The sequence below is a fragment of the Oryx dammah genome, unplaced genomic scaffold (genome assembly GCF_014754425.2).
Source record: "Oryx dammah isolate SB20612 unplaced genomic scaffold, SCBI_Odam_1.1 HiC_scaffold_22, whole genome shotgun sequence".
NCBI classification, from domain to species: domain Eukaryota; kingdom Metazoa; phylum Chordata; class Mammalia; order Artiodactyla; family Bovidae; genus Oryx; species Oryx dammah.
The window spans coordinates 4,523,372-4,546,679 of NW_024070206.1; the positions used below are offsets into that span (position 1 = coordinate 4,523,372).

The 23,308-nt window shown below is 46.6% G+C and overlaps 1 protein-coding gene across 9 annotated transcripts in view; it reads right to left on the reverse strand.

The window, feature by feature from the left end:
- NEDD4L (NEDD4 like E3 ubiquitin protein ligase) overlaps window positions 1-23,308 on the reverse strand; it is a 370,199-nt gene that overhangs the window by 46,297 nt on the left and 300,594 nt on the right. For 2 of the 9 annotated variants that reach the window (XM_040264311.1, XM_040264303.1), the window contains 8 exons: window positions 22,690-22,866; window positions 20,418-20,492; window positions 13,268-13,399; window positions 12,632-12,751; window positions 11,384-11,581; window positions 5,210-5,287; window positions 3,736-3,790; window positions 3,593-3,646 (listed from right to left, as the gene is read on the reverse strand). In XM_040264311.1, coding sequence (XP_040120245.1) covers window positions 3,593-3,646; window positions 3,736-3,790; window positions 5,210-5,287; window positions 11,384-11,581; window positions 12,632-12,751; window positions 13,268-13,399; window positions 20,418-20,492; window positions 22,690-22,866 — 889 coding nt within the window. Of the gene's footprint in view, window positions 1-3,592; window positions 3,647-3,735; window positions 3,791-5,209; window positions 5,288-11,383; window positions 11,582-12,631; window positions 12,752-13,267; window positions 13,400-18,790; window positions 18,851-20,417; window positions 20,493-22,689; window positions 22,867-23,308 lie in introns of all 9 variants that reach the window. The other 7 variants (XM_040264312.1, XM_040264304.1, XM_040264309.1 and 4 more) reach the window with 6 other exon arrangements.

The following is a 23,308-nucleotide window of genomic DNA, read 5'->3' on the forward strand; positions in this document are numbered from 1 at the left end:
CAGCTGAGCGGCGTGGTGGGGATGGACTGCTCTCTGTCCTGGGGCAGCAGCAGAATGAAGCAAGATGCCAAGTTTTGCTGGAACTGAGATTCGGGAGAAGTGTTTAGAAGGAGAAACTGATTTGGAAGGTAAGGTAATTCCAGGTAACTCAACCCATTTTTGAGTGGTTCTTTGTACCTGATCAAGTGTCTTAAAAAGAAAATAGGTATGCTGCATTTTTCAGATTAGACTTTTTTTTTTTTCCAGAAAGGCAATGAATGGAGCTCTGTTTCATTGATATGTACCTCTTTATTACTTCCCATTGAATAAACCTTGACAAATTAGGGAGAAATGGCAGAAATGTTACGTTACCAGCTAACGTGTGTGTGTGCCAAGTCGCTTCAGTTGTGTCCGACCCTTTGTGATCCCATGGACTGTAGCCCGCCAGGCTCCCTTGTCCATGGGATTCTCCAGGCAAGAACACTGGAGTGGGTTGCCATTTCCTTCTCCAGGGGGTCTTCCCGACCCAGGGACTGAGGCCCGCCTCTTGTATCTCCAGCACTGGCAGGCAGGTTCTTTACCACTAGTGCCGCAAATATACGGGCACAGCTCAGGCCAGCCAGGCTCCGTGTGTGGTCTACATCCTATCCCCTGAGTCCCGGGAGTTAAGAGGGAGAGGCTCCCAAGTGCTGTGTGGTCTGGAAAGAGGAACCGGGAATGTCGGAGTGGGGCTTGGAGGGACCGATTAAGAATTAGGAACCGCCCAGACATTTAGCGAGGGACTACCCTCTCCAAACCAGGGGCTTCCCTTGTGGCTCAGACAGTAAAGCATCTGCCTGCAATGCAGGAGACCCAGGTTCGATTTCTGGGTCAGGAAGATGCCCTGGAGAAGGAAACGGCAACCCACTCCATACAGTCCATGGGGTCGCACAGAGTCAGACACAACTGAGCAGCCTCACTGCACGCTCTCCAAACAGGAGGAGGGCGCAGGCCTTAGGGTGGAGGTGCTGTTCTGCTGCTGCCTCTCAAGCCGAGCTCTCTCCACTTTCTAACCCCGGGCATCAACTTCCCAACAACACTGGCACCACCAGCCGGCTGAGTCACCACTTGTCAAGCCTTTACTTCCTCAGGTCTATGCACGCCTCCAGAAAACCAGGCCATGATTTTTCATATTTCTAATGTATCCCAGTATAGCACTTTGCAACTGTGCTGTTCTTGTTCCTGGGGCCTCACAGGACATCAGGACCACCTCTCTTCAGGTTGACCTGGCATCAGATGGCCAGCCGGAACACGGCCGCAATGCTGTATGAGGTCCTTTCTGAGCAAAAGACCAAGGCTGTGTGATCGGTTAAGACTTTGTTTTAATAAAATGGTTATTATTACTAGTACCTCTCTTTGAAAAGTGAAATGGTAATGCGTGAAAAAACAGCAAACAAGGCTGTCTTTTGTTTTTAGTGGGAAAAAGGCGTGTGACTATTTTAAACAAATTATGCTAAGAAACAGCAGAATTATAAATAGAACATTAAGGGGAAAAGTGGGAGGACACCTATTCCACAGCACCTATGGCAGCAATTTTATGCTCACTACGACTCCGGGAGCAGGCAAGAGTCAGTGTTATTACTGGTCAAAGACAAAAATGAGGCTATGTACCTTAATCTAAACTTAACCAAGGGTAACACACATCCCTAAACATATCCAGGACTTCTACCATTCTGATTGAATTCTGAATTGTTGGGCTTCTTGTTTAATTGGATTGATAAAAACCCGTCAAACTCCTATGCCTAGAAGCAAAGTTCTCTCTACGGTGCACGGGTGGTGTAGGAAGCTGGGAAGAGGACCTGAGATTTGAGGCAGCGACAGGCTCCACTCACAGGGGGACCCAGGCCAGACCTCCCGGTCAGCTCAGCAAGGTGCTTAGCTAACCAGCGCAGTGAGGTAAGAAAATGTGAGAAACTTGATGGAAATGAAAGAGGAGAGTGAAAAAGCTGGTTTAAAACTCAACATTCAGAAAACTAAGATCATGGCATCCAGTCCAATCACTTCATGGCAAACAGATGGGGAAACAATGACAGACTTTCATTTTCTTGGGCTCCAAAATCACTGCTTATTCACTGCAATTTCAAGATTGCAATTAAAAGATGCTTGCTCCTTGGAAGAAAAGCTATGACCAACCTAGACAGCATATTAAAAAGCAGAGACATTACTTTGCCAACAAAAGGCCGTCTAGTCAAGGCTGTGGTTTTTCCAGTAGTCATGTATGGATGTGAGAGTTGGGAGTATAAAGAAAGCTGAGCATTGAAGAACTGAAGCTTTTGAACTGTGGTATTGGAGAAGACACCTGAGAGTCCCTTGGACTGCAAGGAGATCCAACCAGTCAATCCTAAAGGAAACCAACCCTGGATATTCATCAGAAGGACTGATACTAAAGCTGAAACTCCAGTACTTTGGCCACCTGATGCAAAGAGCTGCTGCTGCCGCCAAGTCACTTCAGTCATGCCGACTCTGTGCGACCCCAGAGACGGCAGCCCACCAGGCTCCCCCGTCCCTGGGATTCTCCAGGCAAGAACACGGGAGCGGGTTGCCATTTCCTTCTCCAGTGCATGAAGGTGAAAAGTGCAAGTGAAGTCACTCAGTCGTGCCTGACCCTCAGCGACCCCATGGACTGCAGCCTACCACGTTCCTCCGTCCATGGGATTTTCCAGGCAAGAGTACTGGAGTGGGGTGCCATTGCCTAAGCTGACTCATTGGAAAAGACCCTGATGCTGGGAAGGATTGAAGGCAGGAGGAGAAGGAGACAACAGAGGATGAGATGGTTGGATGGCATCACCGACTTGATGGACATGAATCTGAGTAAGCTCCGGGAGTTGGTGATGGACAGGGAAGCCTGGCATGCTGCAGTCTCTGGGGTCACAAATAGTCGGACATGACTGAGTGACTGAACTGAAGAAAATGTGAGGCTAGGCAACCTGGTGTGGACTTAATGCTCACATTTATGAACCAAATGAAAACAAAGATCAAAATACTATCAGATCACACATGTACATGAACTTTAAATCTACTTGAAGACTTCTTTTTAACATACATTTTTCCGAAGGTTTAAGGGATCTACTAATATGATCCCATGGAGAAACACTCCAACAAGGGGAAAAAAACCCCCCACAAAACTAATGCCTAAAAGCAAACTTTTATTAGTTTAACTTTTAGTCGGCACAAGACACCACACGTTTATTCACAGGAGCTGGAGCAAATGTCCGCAGCAAATGTACTACAATTTCAAGAAAAGAACTGCGTATGTATTAGTGTGCTGGGTGCAGGGAAACATGCTGTGAATAGAAAATAAGTCCGAGTGGGCGTCTTGCCATGAGACCCCTGAAGGCAGAATTTAAAAAAACGTGACGGCTGCTTCAAGCAACCCTCATTCCATAGATTTCTGACCTGATCATCACTTCTTATCTTATTTTCTATTACCAGAGTATATTTATTAAAAGTGCAAAAGTCAAGGGGTTGTCAATCAGGTCGTCAAAAAAATTTTTGCAACTAAAAAAAAAAGTTAATAGGTCACAAGGTCAAACTGGGATGGCTGCTTCAAGCGAAGGCGGGGCAGGGACAGTACCGTACGAGGGCACTGCGTCTCTGGCATCGTCCTCGCCACATAACACCTGGCTGCCTAGACGAAGAGTAAGATGACACAGCTTTCACGGCCACATCTGAGTCACCCTCGTCCCCACCTACGTGCCCGTAACAGCGCCTACTTACTGTGGTCAATGTAAAACGTCCGGCCGTCCAAGTGGATCCTTTCTTCCCAGCCAGGCTGATATCAGGGGAGAGAGACAGAGAAGACAAAAATACCCAGCAGTTCCAAAATCAAAGGTGAACACTAGAGACCCTGAGGCACATTCTCCCTGGGGGTACATTTTCCCATGAAGAGAAAATGAAATGGAAACATTTCAGATGAACTGGTGACAACACCCAGCAACACACTTCTGCACACGTTCTGCAGTCCAGCTGTACTCGCTGGGTGATGAACAGGGACCAGGGGCTCTTATTTCAGAAGCTTCACAGGGAAACTCCAGCACACTGTGAGACAGTGGAGCGTGGGGTGGAATAGCTCATCTAATTAAATGTATATTTACTGAGTACTAAAGGGAGGAGGAAGGTTGATACAAAATGTGAGAGATGGAGGCTACATCCATGTCATCAGGCGGTTGAACAGTCTGATGTGCTAATTCTCTGCTGTGAACTCTCACTACTCAGGACTCAGGAACCAATAGATCTGGATAATTTTTCCAAGGTCAGTCTTGTGTGCTTTCATTATCTGGACTGTGCCCATGTGCTACTGAAGTCTAGAATCCAGCAGACCTAGAAGCCTGCCACCTTTTACCTTCTAAACCCTCTCTCCAGTCTCTCCTCTGGGCTCCTTCCATCTAAACCCCGGAACCAAATATCTGGGGAGTGTGGGACATTTGTATAACCCGATGAATAAAGACTTCACCCTGATCTTTTGAGCTTCAAGTTTGGCTGTATGTATAATACCATACAGCAGGCAATAGAAAGGTTCTTGGGAAACAATCACCAAAAAAATTCCCAGCACCTTTCCACTTTAAAGAAGTCTTGGAGTGGGCACCACTCCCCACCTTTCAGCCTCCATAAGGGTTTTTAAAAAACGGGGGTGGGGTGGGGGGTGGGTCAAGAAGAAAGCATGGAGAAGGTTTCATTCAAAATTTAACCTGGAATGAATAGCTCGTTTCTCACTCAGGGCCCAAAAAAGAACTGATAAAAAATTAGATTTATAAACAGTCATCGACAAGGGGAACAACTTAAAATATCTGCAGGATAATGACTTAGAGAAACCTTCTGCGATTACTTATGCCTTTTTCTCCCACAGTTTTTAATATTTTTATTCCTATGACTAAATCAGCAGTATGGATGGATATCAATGGTTGCTAAGTTACAAAATAAATGTGTGCTGCTTAACTCATCACCTGCAGAGAAAGCCTCGAACATCCTAGCGGCAAGGTGTACCTTCCACTAGCAAGAGGGCAGCCATCCCGACATCTCTCTCAGAAGAGCTACGTGTGGTGTGAACTGTGTAAACTGACTCTATTAAGAACTTACAGACCAAAGGGACTCAACCCGGAGAAGGGGAAGATCACAGGGCTTCCCTATCAGTACCAAGCCAGTGACTCAGTAAACACTTGCAGACTGGTCTATGGGTCTCCAGTGTACTCACAGGAAGAGGGCCAAGGTCATTGGGGTTTAAGGATGCCTTTGACCGCATGTGTACTGGAAATTTCAGGCGTGGATCTTCCTAAAAGAGAAATGCAAAAGGCAGGAGATGTTAGGAGTGACTGACCATTAGTACTGGTCCTCCCCTTCGGGAGGTGTGTGCTCCACAACAACCAGGCTGCCTGTACGTGGGGGTGCACTCCTGCTGCGTGGGGGAAGGGAGGACCCCACCTTGGTGTAGGAAGCCTGACACCCCAGCTCTCATAAACGATTCCACTCTTCCTCCTTGTCCTCGATGAGAGGAGGAGAGCAAGAACGTTTAAGTAAAAGGTTTTCCCAAGACCCGGAGCAGATGATGAGGGAGAGGGCTCCAGCAGTGATGTTACCATGGAAACCAGAGTGGAGGATGCTGGTGAAGACAAGGCCCTAGTCCACAGGGAGTGGGTGGGGACACTGGTTTATATAGCTCCCTATGGACCCTGAGCCCTGGCGTGAGGGCAGCTAGCCTGTTAGCAACAGCCTCTCCAACAGCACTTGAGTCTGCTGTTGCTCCCTTCCACCCTCTCTTCAGCTAAAGCCGAAAGTCTGAAATCTGGTCTGACTTCCCAGGCATGTCCTGCCCCAGAATTAGCTGGCAACATCTTATCAAGTCACATCCCTGTGAGAGAACTTCACTGGGATTCTTGACCAAGTTGTATATATTAGATCTTAAAAGTTCACAAAATACTTTTCTTAAGGGATATGCTTTATCAGATACCACACAGAACCAATGAAAGAAAAATATGTGCCCTGACATCTTGGGTCATGCTTTGTAACTTACCAAGAGCAGTCAGATGTATGATTCTGCAGCTACCTTGCTAGGAGGTTGGGCACATAATCTCTGCTCCCTTAGACAAGGAAACTGAGTCTCACAGAGAACAAGAACTTGCCCAGAGGTTCTGGTTTAGAGTCTAGCGGCTGCCCCTTCACTTATACAGACCCAATTAAAAATGCAGGGCAACCTAGGGAATCCCGATTTTAAACTCAAAAGATTAGAAAACAAACAAAATGATAATCTTTTAAACTCAAATGACTAGAAAACAAAACGATAACATTATTAACCAAATAAGCCTAATAGGGAAACAAAAAGTCACCCTAAAATCTTAAAAAAAAAAAACAAAACAACCCTGTATTTCAATAACGTTAAAGCTTCTGTTGCTCTTAAAATTACTAAAAGGTTTTCTGCCTCAGCATTTTCCCAAGTCAGCAAGAAAATGAAACAGTTGATATAAAACTGGGAAAATAATAAACCTCACTTTTCGCTGGAGATATGAAGTTACATCTGATTATATACCAAGACTGTATTAAACATCTGGATTCTGGAGCATGACTGCTAATGGGCATGGGGCTTCCTCTGGCGGGGTGGAAATGTCCTGCAGCTGATGATGGTGATGGCGCACATGTGTGTGACGCTCTGAGCATCATTCTGAGGTATATTTTAAACGGGTGAATGGTATGGGATGTGCACGATACCTCGACAAAGCTTTAAAAATGTTTCTCCCAAATGAACAGTATAAACCCTTAGTATCACCAGATAATAACAAAGTGACAGATTTAGGGGGCTGGCAAGAACAGTGACAACAAAAATCACACATACACAAATCAACGTGTGCTGTCAGCTATAAGCAAACTGTTAATAGAAGCAATAAATCATATTAGCAGTTTTTGATGGAAATTGATCTTGAACTTTTTAAAGGGATAATTAGAGACCTAAAAAAACTCCAGTATTCTATAGCATATTGGAACACCTACAGTGTAAGTAGATATACAAGTAGCTTTAGGATTTAGAAGGTCCAAAAAGCTGATCATCTGGTAAACATCTGTGACTGTTTTGTCATGGAAAGAGGAAAACCTTAGAATGGTGAATTCCACCACACACATCCAAGGCTAACTGTGAGCCGGCCCAAGTAATGTCCCCACCACGGGGAACCCCCCCACAGCCCTGGATGATGCTGGATTCAGAGAAAGTCTGAGGCTGGGATCACAAGGCTGGGGCTTCTGGATGCTCCATGCTTGGAATTACACAGGCAGGCTGCTGTGAAAGACAGCCAGCTCTTCTGGTAAAGAGCTGCTGATCGAAAGAAGATAAACAAACAAACAAAAAATCAACTGCAATTAAACAGAAGTGACCAACCGGGAATGGGGGAAGAAGCATGAAGAATAAAATAAACTCTGTTTCCCAGGTCTGCTAAAATGGCCCGGCACGGAAACCTGGAACCCAGAGAATGTGAGGGCTGGAGGGACCGGGGTGGGTTTATGATTTTATTATACTAACAAAAATCAAAACACTGGCAGCAGCTGCCATCCATCAGGCTCTGCGGGCTCAGCCTAGTTGGGGGGGGCCCATGAAGCCGCCCTCCCATGGACTCCCCTGACCGACAGAGGGCGCAGCTGGCAGGGCAGGAAAACAGCCAGGCCCCGTGTGAGCCGGGACAACCGGAGGGATGAGAGTCAGCCAGAGTCCTAGCGAGGTCTCGGACGGAGAACACGAAGGAGTGAAACAGACGACACGGGCTGGGCTGTTCTCCCTTGCCTCAACACAGGAAGAGCCCTCCTTCACAATTACATCAGGATTTCACAACTGCTTCCCTCAAATACAGTTGAAAGGGCTTTTAAATAGAAGGCAAAGATCAACATTAAAAAAAAAGGTTTTGGGGAGTTCCCTAGCAGTCCTGTGGTTAAGGCTTCGCTTTCCAAGGCAGGGGGCATGGGTTCAATCCCTGGTTGGGGAACTAAGATCCCACATGTCTCCCCTACCTGTGATTTCTTATTGGACTTATTAAAAACAGATAAAGGGCTTCCCTGGTGGTGCAGAGGTTAAAGCGTCTGCCTGGAATGCAGGAGACCTGGGTTCGATCCCTGGGTCAGGAAGATCCCCTGGAGAAGGAAATGGCAACCTACTCCAGTACTCTTGCCTGGAGAATCCCATGGAGGGAGGAGCCTGGTGGGCTACAGTCCATGGGGTTTCGAAGAGTTGGACACGACTGAGCGAATTCACTTCAAAAACAGGTAAAGTAAGGGCATGCTGGCTGGTTGAAAAGAAGTGGTGCTTTTTCCAGCCTGGAAAGGAGCAACCACCAGGCCTGGACTACAGTGACTTTTATTAGTTTGGACCTGGGTAGAAAAGAAAACAAGCCTAAAACTTAATTACGGTATAATCTTTCTCATTACAGAAATAAGCCAATGCTTTGTCCTGTAAAAGACATAAATATGTTCTTACACACATGCTTTGAGCTGCTTCTTCTGCAGAAGGAACAGACACACTGAAGCCTCGTGTAATCTCTTCTCACCTCCCTAGGGGTCTCCCGGAGATCCACAGCCACCCCACCCTGGTGGGGACCAAGAGATGCGCATTTGACATGTCTGACTTGATTGCCCACAGCAGGCTGTCACCCTGCCTCTGTGATTCGTGAGTGCCAGAGGCCGTGTGTTATAAACAGACTCAAAGGGTGGGTGTGTGTGTGTGTGGGGGGGGTATGTGTGTCAGACTCTGCGACCCTATGGACTGTAGCCCACCAGGCTCCTCAGTCCATGGGATTCTCCAGGCAAGAATACTGGGGCCAGTTGCCATTTCCTTCTCCAGGGGATCTTCCTGACCCAGCAACTGAACTCACATCTCCTGCACTGGCAGGTGGGTTCTCTACCACCAGTACCAGCCTGGGGAAGCAAAGGGAAGGTTCTTCTATCAATGTATAAAAAGGAGAAGCTTCTGGTTCGTGCAGGACTCGAGAACACACAGGGTGCAGAGGGAAGACGTCCATTTTCATCCCTCTTGACCCGTCTGACCGGTTTTTCTTTTTTTTCTGATAATGCTCAAATCTAAGAATAGCTGTTCTCTCTTTAAAAAAAAAACAAACAAAAACAAAGCAACCCCCAAAGTAACTCAACACAGGTTTTAAGCCGAAAATTATCTTCCTGTTTCTCCCCATCCCTCCACCTTTTGTCAGAATAAACACGTGTTCAGAGCATGTGCTCCGCAGTCAGCGCTGCTGATGGGCCTTTGTTTAGCAGGGATAATGCAGCCGTGTCAGGACACCGCGCTGAGTGGGGAAGGGTGGTGACGGCTGGTGGAACTCTTTGTTGCTACCTTCAGGATTTTCATGACAGCAGCCATGACAAAACATAGTTTTAACAAATTGAAATTTGAAAATCAGTGAGTCACGAGTATCTGGTCAAAAGGAGCAATGGGAGATTCAAACTGGGTTTCATTCAGCAACAATGCAGGCAATAAATAAAGCGGGTGCTATTTAAAAGAAAACCTGCCCAGCTGCGATTACACTGCAGTTGTGGCGTGAAAGGCTGTGAAAAGGTTAGGGGATTTGATTACTAAGCTAGTTCAAATTACTAAAATCATAGCTTATGTTGGCAAGCCACAGTGGCTCCATAGACTAATCCATCTACTTTTACAATATTTACCCCCTACTTCTGGAGCTCCCATTTCTGGCTGAGGAACTGAAATCCCAGCAATGCTGTAGCAAGTAGAAATGGCTTCAGTAGTAAGACTACTACAGGTTCTACATCCCTGAGGGGGGTTAAAAAAAGACTTTGAAACCGATCTCTATCACTGTTTTCCAAGGAGCTTCCTATCTACTACTCTCCTGTTGCCTCAAACCCGTAACATTATCTTTAGATGAAACTGTTACTTATTATACCTCTGAGAAGTAGTGATGAGTTTACCAAACGAATGCTACCAGATCTGAATTTTAAATTGTCTCTGCAGGTTATTCCTTTACTTCAAAATAGGAGTGGTTCTCACTAAGGGGTGTTGGGAAACGCCTGGGTGCTTCCGAGGTTTTCAGTGTGATGGGTGGGGAAGGGGGCAGCGGCTACTGGGATTCAGCGGCAGGGACCAAGGATGTTAAATGTCCTGCAGTAACAAGCACAGCCCTGCCCCAAGTGCTAAGAATGTCCTCGTGAAGACACACTGTACCATGATCCATGAGATCTGAGAGAACCTAATCCAATTCTCAAGGGACTGAATTACCATCGTGCCATGGGTAGAGTGTAAATGACAGTCCAGGTCACTTGGGTCCAGGTCTCTTCCTTCACATGATACTGCTGTTCTAGCAACTGGGTATATTTGGTGTCTTCACTAGAAGTGGGAATTTAAAGCATGTGTTGACTCTTGGTCCAAGACCAAAGAGCCAGGGCCAGTGACAACCACCAAAACTCAACCAGATTTCATGTAATCATCGGTTCTAAACAGCAGTGCAGCACATAAAAAGAATGAGCCCAACTCCATACCTGGACAGTCAGTTGGGGATATAAGGGGCAGGAAGGAAAACAAACCTTTGGGAGCATCAGAAACAGTCAGAAACCTGAGGACCCACTTCAGGTTAACTATTGGCCTAGAGATGAAACAGTAGAAAAACAGCACTGACTTTAAAAAGAACTCTCTGCTACCTCCCATGAGCCACCACTGACTGCCCTGAACAAAGGCAGAGTGAACAGGGGAGTGTAAAGATACGCAAGCGTCCTTTTCATTAATCTCATTTTTCTCAAAGTTAACACAGCACACATACTCTCCCTCGTGTGCGATTCAGGGGCACAAGGACAAACACGGTTACTAAGGAAAAAAACTGCGACAAGATGATCCCAAAAAAGAGGTATCAAATTTACAAAGTCTCCCAACCCACGATTTAAGAGTGTGATATAGCACTGGAGTGTAAAACACTTATCTGATGCCAACTGTAAACACCAAAAGGACGCGTCAAATAAAAATAAAGATGGGTAATGGCAACACAAATACAAAAAAAAAGTGACACAGAGAAATTCTTTGTAGAAAGATTGGAATTCCTAATAAAGTCACAGCATCCTAAGACAGGAAGCAGCAAGATAAAAACTCCAGCAATATGGAGCACTACCTTTTCTTCCAAAATACGGTAAACTGTCAACACTGGAGCTTCCCATGAGTGCTCTGAGGAAAAGGCACCAATACCCAGGGTGGCCGTGAGTCCATGCCTGTAAATTGCCCACTCCTACCAGCCCCTACGTGCAGAGTCGAGGCGAAGGCTCTGGAGACCCTCAGGGGATACGCTATAGTTCCAAGGAATTTCTCAGCAAGGACCATGGATACTGAGTCAGGGACAGATGCCAGACCTCAGGGTGAAAATGGAGCCAAATAAAGCAGTGGCCTTACCCACGTCGTGGTCTTTGTGTTGTGGTCAATGAAGAAGGGCCGGCCGTTGGGCGCTATCCTCATCTCCCAGCCGGGCGGCAGGAAGCTCTGTGTGACTTTGTGTTGTGGTTTGGGGGAGTTGTAAGGTGATGGCTGTGGGGACTGTGGGTTGGAAAGGGTATCTTTCACAGCCCGACGTACGGGTGAGTCCTTGGCGCCCTAAGGAATAATAATGAGCGTTAGAACTCTGGTCACGTGCTGATTCAGAGGGGTCAACACGTCCCCGGGGGTCAGGGAACGCTCCTCTCTCTGAAATGGGACCAGGGGGAAATGCCTAAAAAAAACCTGCTTCTGTCATCTGCTTACTTTAAAAAACAATCTAACTGTGATGTTTTCCTATTGGTTCAACACACAACAATATTAAGTAAGTATAACCACCCTCCCTTGATAGCTGCTCCGTAGGTAACCCCAAATACTTTTCGGTAGTAACCATTATGGATGGGGATTTTACAGAAGGTGGAGAAAAACGTGGCCCTGCTCTTAATGAGCTCACAGTCTAATGGAGACGGACTGGCAATTTCTGGAGCAGAAAAGGAGAAAGCTCTGTCAATGGAGACAAGCTCCTGGGATGGCACACCTGTTAACCAGGACACCCACACCCCAGCCTGGGGGAGGCATCTCCCCTTGTCACTCCTCAACCTCCTAAACCCGGGCGCAGAGCAGCCCGCAGCCATCTTTAAGATGCCCGTCACGTTTACAGTGTCAAAGGTTTAGTCTCCAGCCTTTGTGATATTAAGGGATGTTGCTAAGACCACAGAAATGGGAGGGCGCAAAGCGGATGCCCAGCGGTGGGTGACTCAGAGCTGCAGACACGCATCAGAAACACGAGGCCCACACGATGGAAGACCCTACAGGAGGGAGGGAGGAAGAATGATCGAAGCGACAGCTGTGTGTAAAAGCTCAACGGGAGCACTGGGGTTGGAAAGAGCTGCTATGCGCGTCTCATGAGGCAGGAAGGAGCGAAACACAAGAATGGAGAGAGTTTGGAAGAGAGGCGCCCACGTCCAGCAGGGGCTCGCCGTGGCCGCGGCCCCGTGACAGTGAGAATCAGTGAGAGTCCAGGGATGGGAAGCATGGAGTGAGGCCGCACGAGGACACCCCTCACCACGAACACAGCGACGGCCAGAGAGGGGGGCGGCGCCCCGCGCACCCCCGGCGGAGAGAGAAGAGCGGGTGAGGAGGGGTCGGGGAGCCGGGCAGCCGTCTCACCTCCAGCGGGGCGGATAAAGTTACTGTTGGCGAGCTGAGGCTACGAGGCCGGCGGATCTGAGGCTCGATTAGGTGGTTGTTACTGTTTGTGGCGGATCCGGACGCGCCGTCTTCTGCGAGCTACGTTGGAGGCAAACACAAGTTAGCGGCGTGCGAGGCGCTCCCTGCGCGGTGCGGACCCAGTAACAGCGCGGCCAGCGGCCACGAGAGGTCTGGCCGGTGGGAAGCATGGAGGAGCCGACCACACGCAACATCGGGGGCGGGGGCGAGGGATGCGGGAACACGCTCCAGGGAAGTAAGAAATGAATCACGAGCCGGCAGAAAAGCCAGCTTCAGAGAAAACGGGGGCTGGAGGGGCGCTACCCGCTGGGATCAACAGGCTCTTCCTTTGAAAATCTCTTTCGGGTCATATATATTTATATATTTTTTTATAAAATGGACCCTCTAGGGAGAGACTGAGTCAGGGACTGAATTCTTTCTTAGGCAAATGTTATGTTTAAAGTAACGCAGTTGCAAGAAAAGATCTTCTTTTGACATGGGTTCCTCAGAACAGTACCTAAAACTCGGGAACGTGGGGGTCGTGGACGTTTTGGCTTCTGAATGCCTGTGACGGAAGCTGCAGGGCAAACCGCATACCTGCACAATAGGCCGAGTCCAAGTTGTGGTTCGATTGTTATGATTGACATAGTATGTGCGTCCCTTAGCATCTTTTCTCTCTTCCCAGCCCGAGGGCAGGCCCGGCGTGGTGTGTACATAGGCCACTGATGGCTGTTTGTGTAAGAAATCATCATTACTGAGTATCCTGCATTTGCTTTTTGATCAGCTTCATAAAGTCATACATACCCCGAGGATTAGCTCTGCTAGACAAAGTGAGTTAATTCTAGTGGTACCGGAAACACGAGTGTCCAGAAAACAGCAACAGGTTTCCAACAGCTTTAAACCGAGTGTGAAGTGAACCCCCACCCAAGCTACAGGATCAAAACCTCACAGGACTCAGTTCCAGGCCACGCAGCCTCCAAGGTAGGGAGTGCTGCCAACGTGATCATAAGGAAGGAGAAGATGATGCTGGTTTGGTTTGGTTACCAAATTTTACTTGAGGCCACGCAGAGCTTAAAAGATGTTTCAAAGTGTCAAACATTATTGTCTCTGAGAGGGATGCTCTGAGTCTCTCTTCCTAAATCTAGCTGCCACAGGAATGTTCTCCTAGCTCATCCCTAAATTCTTCAACACCTTAGGGCCCATATACTATGTAAATTTCAGGGTCGGGGAGTGGGTGAGACAGAGTCTGTTTTCTATGAGACCCCCCCCCCTTTACACTAGCGACCGACCAGAACATCTCAGCTGTCCCAGCCCAGGAGGAGGCAGGCCAGAACTCCCAAGGAACCTGACCGCTGAGGCTATATTTCCCCCATCTTCCCATGTGGGATTTGTCTCTTTAGAGGGTGAATGGAAGGCAGGCAGCTTCCAGGCTGAGAGAGAACGTCCAGCACTGAGGGACTAGATTTGGATGCGCCAAAGGAGATCGCTAAAGGAATCCTGTGATCTTTTGGCTTGTAAGAAGCAGTCTGAGAAATGCAGGTGGGGTGGAGAAATATTGGGAAAGCAGGATGTCTCCATGACTCATGGAGGCCAAGAGAAGGATATTTGAGGTTGGTGCTGCCCAGGAAGTCCTGCAGGTACGGATGCTGCATACAAGATCTGCAGCTGGGGTAGGGGTGCTGCTCAGGAATAAGAAGCCTTGGCAGACATGGCTCTTGACAAGAGTGTAAAAGAAACAAGAGGCCTAAATCCAAGAGTAATCTCTTACGTGTGGTTACAAAAGGCAGCCGCTTCCTTCAGGGCCCGTCTTCCCTAACTAGGATCTTCTGAGCCTCCAGGTGTTTCACCGGGTATATTTTCTTTTTTTGTTTGTTTAAAATTTACTTTTTTAATTGAAGGATAATTGCTTTGCAGAATTCCATTGGTTTCTGCCAAACATCAACATAAATCAGCCATGGGCATACATATGGTGTATTTTCTTGATGAGGTTGATGTTAACCTCTCAGCCCAGCTTCTCCCTGTGTCCATCCCATCTTTCGTGTTCACTACCAACAGTGGCCCCTGGCAAAGAGGGTCCCCCAGTCCACTGTGAGACCTCGAACTGAAAAGCATGATCAGGGAGGCTGCCATGGAATCTGGGGACTGCAGGCAATGAGGCTTAATATCCTACTTCATGAGTTCAACAGCACATTCCAAAAAAACCACGAGAAACTGAGACCATGTAGTGACTGCCTTAATACTTATTTCTAAAACACATTAACCCAGCAAGGCAAGCGCATTTGCACAACAACTCTGTGCTAAAACCTCAGCAACTATTTGTTGACGTTATTCCAGATAAAGTCCCCAAGGCCCCATAATGGTAATTTCAAGACTCTGACAACGTAGCATCCTGAACTGAGGTGCAGGGATACAACAAGAGTGGAAGAAACACCAGCATGCAGGCTTGATCCTTCTGTATTAAAGACAGATGAACCTGTCTATGGCTGAAAGCTCTTTCCGCCCTCCTCCTCTTGCTGTGGCACCAACATAAAAGAGCTATTTCCAGGCTACTTTTTATCTGGGCGCTATGGCAACGGACTCTGCTGACCTAAGGTGGAACCCGAGTTGCAACCTAAAAGTTAGTGGCCAATTAGTATTTCTGGTTCAATACATGCTATCAAGCCTTGACCTACTGTTGTTTACATGAGGACCAAATGTGTTTTCGCTGAATGGAATACCAAATGGAATTTGCTGCTTTCCTCCTCTTTGAGTTATTTTTTGGGGAGAGGCAATTAGATAAGCCTTCGGAAAACTCCATTCTGGAAATCTTAAGGATAGTTTTACAGTTATGGTATCCCTGGAAAGGACGTTTATGGGGAGGCTAATAAACAAAAATAACTGGGATGTGTCATGGATAATCTCAGGACTAAGGTCTAAAGCTGGGAGACTTCCAGCAGAGTCGTCCAGCAACCAGATTACTTTCATAGAGCCACAGTTAATAGGACTAATCAGTTCATGGAAAACTAGGAGTGTCATAGCGGATAAGTGGCACCCCACTCTAGTACTCTTGCCTGGAAAATCCCATGGATGGAGGAGCCTGGTAGGCTGCAGTCCATGTGGTCGCTAAGAGTCGGACACGACTGAGCGACTTCACTTTCATTTTTCACTTTCATGCATTGGAGAAGGAAATGGCAACCCACTCCAGTGTTCTTGCCTAGAGAATCCCGGGGACGGGGGAACCTGGTGGGCTGCCATCTATGGGGTCACAGAGAGTCGGACACGACTGAAGCGACTTAGCAGCAGCAGCAGCAGCAGCAGGAGTGTCGTAGAGAACATGGCAATTGAGTCAAATGTGCATTCTACCTTCTATAGAGAAATGACTTGGCAACCTATAATCTAGTTCCACTGATGCAAGATGGTGTTATTGAAATGGTTCTTTACAGGTTTCTTTCCAAATGACCCTGAAGAACTACCTGTGCGGACAACTCCATTTGTGACTCCAAACAACGCGTCCCGCAGCTGGGGAGGAGCAGGGCTCAGCGTCCATGAGGAGACCGTGGCAGTGCCAGCCTGGAGCCAACGTCAGGCTCTCCCGCGGTGTGTGTGCATGTGTGTGGGCACGTGTGTGTGCACGCATGCATGCATGTGTGTGCGTACATGTGTGTGTGCACGTGGGCAGGTGTCTGTACTGCTCCTGCACACGTGCATCCCACGCCACCTCAAGAAACAGTTAACGGAGAGCCAACTGAAGCACAGCTGGTCAGCTGAATCCAGAAGTTTCAGCTCTCAATCTGCATCTACCATTGTCTTTCACAATGTCAAGGAGCCACGTGACCACAGCTTCAGGGTAGCTCCACTGAGTTCACTAAAATGAAGTGCTCAATAATGCTGAAGCTGTAAAAATTTCAAAACGCTTTTAAAGATGGTAAACAGCTTGGCGCTATCACATATCCTCAAGATGTGCTCAAACCCTGCTATACTCTAACCTCAGTGGAATATTAAGGGGATAGACAGCAACCCCCCCAAACTGTGCTATCCCTTTTCATTTCCTCTCACAGAGTGGACTCTGGCTCAGCCAGCTAGACAGTGACACCACCATGTCACGTGTCAGAGCTGTGGGTCTGCAGGTGAGAATCGGGGCGTGCTGATCGTAACAGAGACGTGAAAGCCCTGCATGGAGAGAGAGCAACGCCAGGACGGGTGAGGCCGCGGGACAAGCAGCTGCCGAGGGGAGGCGGCCGAGGGCTCATCTTTGCGGGAAACATGGGACTCTGGTGCGTTCACATCCCAGCATCTCAATGTAACCAGTATTATGTAATAACCAGTATGTCCCAGGGAAATGACCCAAGTGAGTATCAAGTCGATTAAGTAATATGTATATGAGCTCTCCGTTTTCTCCCTGTGTGTGTGAGCGCATGCGTATGTGTGTGTACCTACAGGTACATCTGTGAGAGCACAGAGAAAGGAGGGGTGGGGAGTCCCAGGGTCGCTCCAGGCTGACGGGGCACACTTGGGTGTTGGGGTGGACAGGGAGGAGGTATAAAAGAGGGGAAAATCCATGGAGGAGATGGAATTGGAAAAGCAAAGGCTATTGGTGACAAGGGCTGGTGAGGGTGGGGAAAAAAACCCAGACGTGACTGTTTCTCATGTAGTCATAAAGGAGGCTGGCTTACTCGAGTCAGAAGATCACCAGGTATGCAGAAAGCGTGAGAGTAGATAAAACATTTAGGAAATATTACTACCCGCTCTTTAAAGATAAGAAACAAAAACCAAACTGCTATTTTTAGCTCACTGCTGGGGGGAGGGGGAGGGCACAGGCGAGAAGCGTCGCCTGGTGGCAGGGCTGCGTGGACCCCACTGGACGGGTCACCCTGCCCTGCCAGGCGCCTGGCTCGGGAAGATCCTAGCTCAGTCCATCCTGTCACTGGACACCATCAGCTATCAGGACACTCACAGCAGGTCCCAAGGCCAATGAAGTGCATGACAGGGTAGAAGCTCACTGGCCCCGCTTCCTGTTAAAACCATTTCATGCAGTGACCTCATCTACCTCGCAGCTCTACGCCCATGGAAACGACTAATGCACAATAGGAAGCTCACTAGGTCATCTGGAATTTCTTCAGTTCTGCTGGAGGGTGAGCCTGGCCCACCCAACAGGCTCCTTTCACATCAATCACTGCGGCTCGATACCTTAAACTGGCCTGATTTTTGCTGACTGCCACTTCGATTTTCCAAGGTACCATGCTGAGCTGTCAATTCTAACAATGTAACTAGATTGCTCCTTTAAATCAATATCCTGCAGAAAATCAGCAATCGTGTATGTATTTAAAGGTGTTCTCGAGTAATAAGCAGCTATAACAAACATACAAAGGTGAAACAACAAGGAAAACTCTTCAAACAGTCATAGCAGCACCAACCTGGAACTATAAGCTAGCCTGTGTTTAGGCATCAAGGAGAAAACTGGCAAAGCACACAGTCATGCGTTACCCACAAACATGAATAGCAGGAATTATTTAAAATGAAGAGTACACTTGGCTTAAAAACACCATTTTTTCTTAGATCCTTTCAATTTCTTAATTATACTTTCTCTCTCCTCCTGAATTATATTCATATATTTTCCTCCTGAATATCCATTGTTCATACCTTTGAACCTGTGAGTTGGGGGCCCTGGCAACAGAGAAAGGTCACTGGTTCCTGCTTGTGATACAGAACATCTGAGTCAGCCTTTGAAATGCGGCAGTGGGAATGCATCACTGAAATTCACATGTACAAGTGTGTGCAATTTCTGGGGCTTCCTTGATTCTCCTCCAACCAAAATATTTTGCCCATGTCTTCTAAACACATGCGGGAAACTTATCAGGAGTACAAACACTAAAAGGCAGAAATAAACTCTAAAAGGTTCAGATTAAAACTTAAAGCTTGACAGCTCTTAGAACTACATGGGACTAAAAATTGTTTCTTTTACCCAGTACCTTCAAGGAATGTGAAAGTGAGGTTTTATTAAAATAAGAAATGTGCAGCTCCATGGCACATCAGAAGCTGCTCTTATCAAAACAAAGAGAAAAAACTGTATATTCACCATTACCCAAATATTAAAACAGACCCACAGTTTTGCCAAGAATGTCTGAACGAGGGTGTCATTACCGTTGGCGCCTCACCACCAGTGACAGTTGATGAACGTGCTCTCCCAGCTGGGGCACTGGGCTGTTAAATGATAATTTACATCAGTGAAATGCATTCTGGGAGGCCACCCACTGCTTACTGAATCAGGGATCAGAGCTGGTGCAGCTAGCAAGGCAGGTGACATCAATCAGAATCTCTGCAATCCACCCGGGCCAAACAAAGTGGAGCAACCACTGATGACCAGAAGGAAAAGAGGAACAGGATCACCTGCCCACCCAGAGAAGGCTCAGGGTGCAGCCCTGATCTGGGTAAACAATGAACTGACAACCACAACAATGTGAGATGTCTTATGAAAAAATAAAGAAAGCACCACAATCATGCCCCCACTGTTAAACAATTAGCAGATTCTTAAATCTGCCAAACTCAAAATTAAAGAGGCCGCTGGTGATCAGTGAGTTCACAGGTTCGTGGAGCGCAAAGAAAGAGGGAAGAATCAATAGCTCTTTTGGCCAATACAACGGACAGTGATTTTTGAAGAGGAGAGAAAGCGCCATTAATTCATCAAGGACAATCACAGAATCATCTGAAGAGGATCCCACTGGCCCACCGCAGCTGATTGTTCCGTTTTTTTGGGGAGGCCTGCACTGCATCCCAGAGAGGACACTCTTGTCACGCTTCTGACCTACCAGCCCTTTCCATGTAGGCCACAACTGAATCTAATCTGTTACTCAGTTGACTAATGTATTTATTAATTCATTCTGTAACATAAAAGACTTAAAATCTAGGCAAAACACATCCTGTGAAGTTGAGCAGAAATGTATACAACAGGGAAGATGCCATGATTGCAAAAACTGTTAAGTACAATCTTTCTTTCCCTTCAATTTCAGATCCAATAAGTATTAGTGCTAACGATGATCAAGGATTTGTCATAATAATAAAAATTGGTCAAGGTCAAACATTAAGTTGAGCATGCTAAAACCACATAACATTTCCTCCTCTAAAACAAGAAACAAATTTACATAAAATTTATTTTTAATGTGTGTAATAACACCTCCCCAGGCAGTTCTGGTCTGCCTCCCAATTAGAACATTCATTTTAAGTCCAATATAATTATTAACACCCTTTACACGTCCATATTTGCTGCTAGCTATGAAAACTAGTGGGAAAGTGGAAACAAATTATAGCCAGGTCTTGAGTCAAGGGAGCTGTCTTTAAAGAGAAGGTACAGAAACTCAGTGTGTTAAGAGTTAAGCCTGTTAGTAATGGAAAGGGCTCCTTGCTGCCCACCCAGAAGAGTTTTTCCTATGTTCTGGAGATACAGGTCACTTGAATACAGCTTTGGGGACCAAATTAAGTTTTTAAAAAAGGAATTGCTAATGTTTCGATCAAGTAGGCATATCAGACTTGCCATTCACTTGGATGGAAACGCAAAGCAATGGAGTTTTTTAGCATTTCAGAGACTTTGGTGGCAGTGGCAACTCTCTGTATTGGAAAGCCACTTTCCTTGGGCAATCTGCTAGGACATTTTAATGTCTCATGTGTATGGTTAAGTAGATTTTGCACAGGAAAAACTCTTCCTTGGTAGCTCAGATGATTTTAAATAAAAGCCGAGAGAGCCAGCTGGTGGCTGGAAATGAGTGTGGGTTACCGGCGGGAGATGAGCCTGCTCCGCGACCGCGTCGGTGACGCTGCAGGACCTCAACCTGGAGGACGGCTCTCTCTGCTGCAGGAGGAAAGCACACAGAGCATCAGAACACACACGCTGAGAAACAAGTTTCCTGTTTAAAACACTGACCGCTCAAGCCTACTGACTGCTCTTTAATATCAGAAGGTAATTCAATGAAACACCATCTTTCTGGAGTAATGAACATAATCTTTTACGTCATCAAGTATCTTTCATTGTCATTCTCAAGTGTCTTGAGCAATAACAGCAAAGAGGCCAAAACATGAAAGGGGGCGCCACCGTAATGCGGCTTCAATGATGGAAAAAAGCAGCTAAAAGTCATATATTGTGCTTTGAGAAGCACCCTCTGGGTAAATTCCAGTGGAACAGGAATAAAGGAAACGATACTGACCTAACAGTTATTAAACAGTCATTGACTGGTCTTATCACTGACAAAGAATCAGTTGGATTCTATTTCTAGGGGAACTCACATACAATCTTAGGCTACTTCTGAAGGGCTAGGTATTAATACTTTCAGCTTCTGAATGGAGATGAAGTTGTTCAGAACAGGAATGAAGGAAAATAGGTGAGGTTAATCTAAAAAAAAAATCTTGAGTATAATGTGTAATATGTGCCTCTCACTGTGTGTATAGGTCTATATAGCTTAAAAAAAAAAAAAGGATGCACAGATCCGCAGCAGGTCACACATTCAAGGCAGGGGTCAAACGAGCAACTCCCATGAGTTTGCACACGGGACAAGTCTGCAGCATCGCCTCACTTTTAATATTTTCCAATGAGGACAGTGGGGTAAGGTCCAAGATGGACTCTGTGGTGGTAAATGGGAGGCTTCCCAAGTCTTCCCACGTGGTTAGCATGAAGGATTCGTTCTTTAGGAAAAGTTCACGCTGTTGTCCTTGAATACAGAGTGACTCTGACAAGCAAAACTGGAGAAGAACCCCCTCCTTCCTAAATACTTACTAGTTGAACTGGACTCAACACAAAATAATTCTGTCACTTATACTTCCATCTTAAATATATTTTATGAACCTAGAATGAAGAAGTTCCCTATTACAAGTAACTGAAATGGTGGCTTTCACTTGGTAGACTAAAGGCATACCATTGCTATGGTTCTGGCAGCACTTACTCCCTTTTATAAGGGTTTAAATTCATGGCTTCCATGCTTATGCTGCTTCCACAGCGACAGTCTTATCAGTTCAGATCCCCGCGTATGCAAACTCTTTGTTTCCCCCGTCCCTTTAGTACTAAACTTACATCTCAGTGGTATTTCTCTTTCTGAAAGATACTCATAGAGTTTTAATACAAAAGCACATTAACTGAGTAGTCACTGTAACTCCCGATGGGGCCAATGGTATCTTTTAAAATAAAAACACACAGCTGACGGAGTGACAGTCTTGTGAGTACCTACTAACTTTGACATTTTATGTAGCCCTCCTACTCATTTACATGTGATACGGCTGTAATAATGATTATTTTTTCAGGATGCCATTTTCAGCTGAGGGACTACCATCATTCACTACAGGGCATCTGCTGGTTCAGTTTCTCGAAAAATACTGAGACTGCGTTGCTTCTCAATTTTATGTACAAACAAGAATTTTCTATGGGCTTTTCCTGCAGTTTTGGGTTGTCAAACACAGGTCTTCATGGCTGATTCTTCTGACTCTCACTGGGGCTTAGCCCCACCTGAAGCATCTAGAATGAATCTGCTTGACAGCTGAGAACTCAAGTTCAAATGCTATCCTAGTGGCAGTATCACAACTTCACAGCCTTTCTCTGGGACTTACAAGATGTCTTCTGTCTCCCATCCTAACCTGTCTTGGATGGATCACTTAACCATCACACCTTCACCTGTGAAATGAGAATGATAAAGCATGCAGAGTATGATGTATGAGATCAACATGGAGGCCCAACGGCTCTCAGGTCCCACTGTGAAATACCACTTTGTGACGAAGGTACTGTTTCAGGAATCTTTTGCTGGGAAAAGAAATTCTATGAGGTTAATGCTTAATAATACAGAAGTCATAGATGAGTTATCTATGAATCAGGAAAGCTCTTCACCTGCTTGGGCTAAGTTTAGTATAGTTTTGCTTCTCCCAGGGAAGAAGGAACTTGGGAAATGTCAGAATTATTTGGGGGCTAGGAGACCCTGGTTGTTATTTGCAAACAAGATTCTCTGAAAAGTGACAACAACAAAAAAAAATGACAAATATTCACTCAACTTCTCAAGACCATGACTTACAATCAAAGACCCAAACTGCTCGCCGTTGGAGTCGGGAGTGACCTGCAGCCTTCTGCTCAGCTCCTCGGACAGCTCTTGGGGGCTCGTCCGGGACACGGGTGAGGCTGGCGGCGGGGGCAGCGCCAGGCTGAGTGAGTCTCCGCTCATGTTCACTTCTTCCGAAATGGTCTCCCAAGGCTGCCGGGGAAGAGACGCTGTGGTGAGTGGTGGAACGAGGGACCCTCTTGTCCCCGCCCTCGTAATAACCATCCTAACTGTCATTCACATTTACTGAGCGATAAGGAGGCACTCAGTCTTCCCAGCATCCATAAGGAAGATAAGGCTCCCACCCTGATTAACAGATGAGGAAACTGAGGCCGAGGGAGTGACTGGTGCTAGGGGACAGTGATCCAAGGAGGCCTGGCTCCAGGGGCTGTGCTCTTAACCCCTTTATAACAGCACCTCTCTGAGCAGTGGCTTGCTTCTAGCACTTGATACTACCTGCATGGGTTAAAAAAATATCCTCAGGAATTTACGATTTTCATGAATTTTCATTTACTCTAACCATTGAGGATTCACAGTGAAAATAGCAGAGAGGCTATAAACTGTTAGTAAGCACTGGTATCAAGTAACTTTTAGT